The 1,262-nt window shown below is 36.9% G+C and overlaps 1 protein-coding gene across 1 annotated transcript in view; it reads right to left on the bottom strand.

Moving 5' to 3' along the window:
• Positions 1–642: 642 nt before the first annotated feature.
• The window catches only part of LOC107100279 (glandular kallikrein-3, submandibular-like), a 7,241-nt gene continuing 6,621 nt past the window's right edge, over positions 643–1,262 (bottom strand). Inside the window, exons 3-4 of the mRNA XM_015398705.1 lie at positions 937–1,194; positions 643–860 (exon numbers count right to left, since the gene is read on the bottom strand). Of these exons, the coding sequence (XP_015254191.1) occupies positions 693–860; positions 937–1,194 (426 nt within the window). The 3' untranslated portion in view covers positions 643–692. The remainder of the gene's footprint in view (positions 861–936; positions 1,195–1,262) is intronic.

Raw genomic sequence — 1,262 nt, 5'->3', positions numbered from 1 at the left:
CTGGAACCAGTTTGACACCTGTGCCCTAGAGACTCTCAGTAATAATCTGGCACAGGTGACTAGGAGCAGATAGGATTAAATAGAGACTGAAGCAGGTGGAACTGGGTGGAGTCATCACTGCCAATATCATAACTTTTTTTTAAAAAGTGACTACAAGAAAGAAAAGAGTGACTACTCCTACAGACAAGTTTACGCAAATACTGTATGAATATTTAGACACATTTTCTGATTCAACCCATAAAAATCACTATGATCAGAAGATTGTGAGAATCTCTTGAAAAGTAATTACTGTCACTATTGGATGACACAAAGGGGCTTTAAAAAGGGAATAAATGGCTTTTTCCTACTTCCACCTTTAGTGTGGTGTTTTAAGGTTGCTGTTTGTGTTTTACAGCCCCTGGAGTCGGCCAGAATAAAAGCCGCATGGAATATATACACCGAATACATGTTTTTTTGGGGTCTCATTTACCATTTGGAAAGTATGTGTATCAAACTTTATGACAAGAAAATAGAGGTGTATAAAAGTTTCCGATACAGTGCAGCTGGGACCTCTCTCTGGAGCAAGCATGTATGCATGTGTTTTTACTGATAAATGAACTTCTGGTATTTTAACCTTTATTTCACAATTTGAGACAGACACTGAAAAAAATAGATGAGTATGTTCCTCATTTACGAAAACTTCTGAAACAAGATTACTTCACACACTCCTTTGTTTTCATATTCTTGTTGATCCATTGAAGATATTTAGATATGTCTGTATACACATTAGGCACATCAGGGTATTTGCAGTTACGGAGTCTGTTGAAGGACACAACACCAACAGCCATTCCATTGCATACTAAAGGACCACCAGAATCACCCTTTAAAAGACAGAAATCTCACTAAGTTTTATGATTACAATGATCACATGATGATATACAAAAAAATATAACTTACTTGACAAAATCCTTTGTTTGTATTATATCCACCAGCGCAGATCACTTTGGGAGGAAGACCAGGCCCCCAAATCCTTTGACAGAGTTTTGGATTTAAGAGTGAAACATTCACCACTCTCATGTCATCCACTGTAAAATCCTTGTTCTCAGTTTTACCCCATCCTGCTACAGAGCAGATCTCCCCCTCTTTCAGCTTTATTTCATCTTTTGGAATCGGGAGTGTTTTCACCAATTTGTTTAGAGGAGCTTTTCCAGACAACTGAAGATATACAAAAAATGACACCAACTTACTAGATATTTACAAAATATCACTTTACATATAACTTG

This window comes from Cyprinodon variegatus, unplaced genomic scaffold (assembly GCF_000732505.1).
Source record: "Cyprinodon variegatus isolate N-32 unplaced genomic scaffold, C_variegatus-1.0 Scaffold954, whole genome shotgun sequence".
Taxonomy (NCBI): Eukaryota; Metazoa; Chordata; class Actinopteri; order Cyprinodontiformes; family Cyprinodontidae; genus Cyprinodon; species Cyprinodon variegatus.
Note: the sequence above shows the minus strand (reverse complement) of the source record. Positions and strands in the feature narration are given on the sequence as shown.